General features: G+C 40.0%; 1 protein-coding gene across 1 annotated transcript; it reads left to right on the forward strand.

The window, feature by feature from the left end:
• Positions 1–586: 586 nt before the first annotated feature.
• LOC140951788 (uncharacterized) lies at positions 587–2111 on the forward strand. Its single transcript, XM_073401136.1, has one exon. The coding sequence runs from the start codon at positions 797–799 to the stop codon at positions 2060–2062; it is 1266 nt and encodes a 421-aa protein (XP_073257237.1). The 5' UTR covers positions 587–796; the 3' UTR covers positions 2063–2111.
• The last annotated feature ends 246 nt before the right edge of the window (positions 2112–2357 follow it).

Here is a 2357-nt window from a genome sequence, read left to right on the forward strand (position 1 = left end):
TCAAATTATACATCACTTTCCAAATTATTTGTATAAAGGAGCTAGTCCGTGTGTCTATATTATATAAACATTACATGTTAGTCGAATCTGACAGAGTTAATTATTCACACTCCCGCATAAATTTTACCATATTAAGTGTTTTATTGAGCACCGATGTGAAAGCATAACATATGAAAATCAGTATCGTTGCGAGTAATTAATTGGTTTTCCTGCTAAAGGTGTCATTCAGACTGTAATTTCTTTATCTCTTTTTGACACATAATTTCTGTTCGTCATTCGTTCTTAACTTTGACGAATTAATTAATCAGCATTGTGTCTAATCTGTACTCAAACACAACGAACAAATACAGGCTACAAACGGATGTGTGGGTCATGGGGCTTTTTTTTCTCGAATTCAAAAACCGTGATTCAGAGCAGATTTTAAGATTTCCTTTGAAGATATTGTCTAAAATTTTACTTTTCGGCTTGTCAGACATGATATTTTTTTTTTCAAAATTAAAGTCAATTACCGATGACAAAATGTAGATTTTATGTGCATGTCCTTTTTAACGCCACATTTGAAATATAAATTGTCTTTTTTAACGTCAGCTGGCTTAGATCGTGTCTGAAGACGATTAAAACAAGTCACATGACCCAGGTTGATCAACATATTTAATGTTGGAGAACAGATGGCACAGTCAAGAGAATTATCAACATTCAAAATGAAGTTGGGCCAAAGAGGCGCAAATCCTTTTTAGCAGTTTGAAACAGGGTTTAGAGCTCAAATTTTAGGGCATTTCGCTTGCGGTTTAACACCATGAACATGTCCAGGCAACAGCTTCCCAGAGGCAACAAACTTTTGCTGCCAAAAATCGAGTACGCAAGAATGGTTGAAGCGGAACCGGTTAACGGGCAAAAGCCAAACACTAGTTCGGGAACAGAAAAGAACAATGGGGAATTAGAAGTTGCAGAAAAGGTTCCACTGTTAAATAACGACTACAATACAGGTTCTTTTACGCGCTTTTCTGTCCTGCCTCCAATTAATGACAGCGTCCGCAACGCGAGGAGGTTGAGTCGGTTCCGGCGAATTTCTGGCGCGTTCGTGTCAGCGAATGGGCCGAGTCCGACTTCAAACCACGAACTTGCAAACAAAAAAGGCGACAATAACAAATCACATAAATACGCAGGGTTCTCCAGTGTGGCTGTTCAACAGCGAAGAGCTTCAGCTGTAGATCACGAACGTATACAAAGTCTTCAAGTCGTTGGTAAACCTTATTCGAGAGAGGAATATGATATTACAACTACCCTATCGATTCATGGCAAGCTTAACGCAAAGAGCCCTCGAAGATCTTTTAGTAGTCCTATGCCAACAGACACCAGTGATTCCAATTGCAGTGCTTGTAAAACGCTTTTAGCACGGCGGCGTTCGAAAACCGAGGGTGCAATGCACAGTGGAAACCCCGAGAGCGTGCAAACATACCAAGTTGCTCATACGTGCAATAAAAATAAAGTGTATACGGAACATATTTTAAAGAGGTTCAACTCGGAGGAGCTGTATTTGCGCAATGACAATATTGTCTCGGAACAAAACAAAACTGTTGCACCGTCTTCTCGAAGAGGAAAAAAATCGGCAAAATTAATCTCCAAACCCGAAATAACAATAAATTTAAAGACAACAAATTTGGCAGTTTCCGATGGAAGGAGGCCTGTTAGCAGATGTGAAATTAGCTTAGATGTAAACGACGCGACTCAACAACTGCAATTGGTAACAGATCGAGAAAAGAAGCAGGCTTATTCTCAAAAACGAAATTTCAATCCACCGTTAATACAAATTGATAACATGGACACGGAGGTCCCCGGGAAACAAAATGAAGAAACGCCTTCAGCACCGGGAATCCCACAAATTCAAATTTTAATCGATTCGCTGGAGAACGCTAAAGAAGAACGTCCTAAAGAGGGGAGAGAAGTTCCTTACACTTCGGTCAGAGAGCAAAGAAGACGATCTGCTCTCTGCCGAACTAATTCCAAACAAGTAGACGATTTTCTTCTTGTTCATAATCTGCGTGATCTGGGCTTACTTTAAGGGAATTAATAGATTTAATCCGCAGAAAGCTTGGTTCATGTTCCGTTTAGATTGCCGGTGTTTGCAGTTTTCTTGACAGGTAGTTGCCAAGTTACGCCTGAGTCTACATTAGAGGGAGGGCAGGTGATGTATCAATACTCAAAACCGAAAGAATTAACGCGTTTTCTCTTCGATTACGTGTCGCTGTCGAAGTCAATCGGAAGGGACACGGAAGATTTGATTTTTTGAACGGATAACAGCACGTATTTTCCGGCTGTTTTCTAAGGGAAGTTTTTCAAGTGATCATACGAGTTTC

This window comes from Porites lutea, chromosome 11, assembly GCF_958299795.1.
Source record: "Porites lutea chromosome 11, jaPorLute2.1, whole genome shotgun sequence".
Lineage (NCBI taxonomy): Eukaryota > Metazoa > Cnidaria > Anthozoa > Scleractinia > Poritidae > Porites > Porites lutea.